Genomic DNA, 614 nt, shown 5'->3' with positions numbered 1-614 from the left:
GGGCTGGGCGAGCAGGGGCTGTGGGTCGGGAGTGAGGAGCACCGGCAGAGCTGGGGGAGGCAAGGCTGGGCGATCAGGGACCGCGGGCTGGGAGTGAGGGGCACCGGCAGAGCTGTGGGGGGAGCCCAGGGCTGGGCGAGCAGGGGCTGCGGGTCGGGAGTGAGGGGCACCCTGATACTCACTTTCTGAAGCAGTGAGCTGCCGTCAGCACCCACTGTGGGGAGATGAGGGACGCCCCGCAGTGGTGGGTGCCGTTGAGTCTCAGGCTGACCTGCCAGGGCCACTCCCCGTCCCGCGCCTCCGAACCCCCCACGATTCGCTTCATTGGGCCCTGGCGCCCGCACACTGTGGAGAGAGCAGGTGGGAGTTGGGACCGGCTGGGATGGGGGGTGGGGGGAGCTGTAATGGGCTGTATGGACCAGCCTCTCACCTCCAGCAACTGCCCTGTGCCAGGTCCCAGACACAGAGAGCTCAGAACCCAGCCCTGGCTCCATTGGTGTCACTCCGGATTTACACCAGACACACCGAGCCAGGACCCAGCCCTGGCTCATAGATTCTAGGACTGGGAGGGACCTCGAGAGGTCATCGAGTCCAGTCCCCTGCCCGCATGGCAG

At 67.1% G+C, this 614-nt stretch overlaps 1 protein-coding gene across 1 annotated transcript in view; it reads right to left on the bottom strand.

Moving 5' to 3' along the window:
• Positions 1-325, bottom strand: part of LOC112115261 (serine protease 27-like) — a 2,029-nt gene extending 1,704 nt beyond the window's left edge. Inside the window, exon 1 of the mRNA XM_026658295.1 lies at positions 183-325. Within this exon, the coding sequence (XP_026514080.1) occupies positions 183-325 (143 nt within the window). The remainder of the gene's footprint in view (positions 1-182) is intronic.
• Positions 326-614: the final 289 nt, after the last annotated feature.

This window comes from Terrapene carolina, unplaced genomic scaffold (genome assembly GCF_002925995.2).
Source record: "Terrapene carolina triunguis isolate 2854851 unplaced genomic scaffold, T_m_triunguis-2.0 Scaffold423, whole genome shotgun sequence".
NCBI lineage: Eukaryota > Metazoa > Chordata > Testudines > Emydidae > Terrapene > Terrapene triunguis.
The sequence above is the reverse complement of the archived record's forward strand: the minus strand, read 5'-3'. Positions and strand labels throughout refer to the sequence as shown.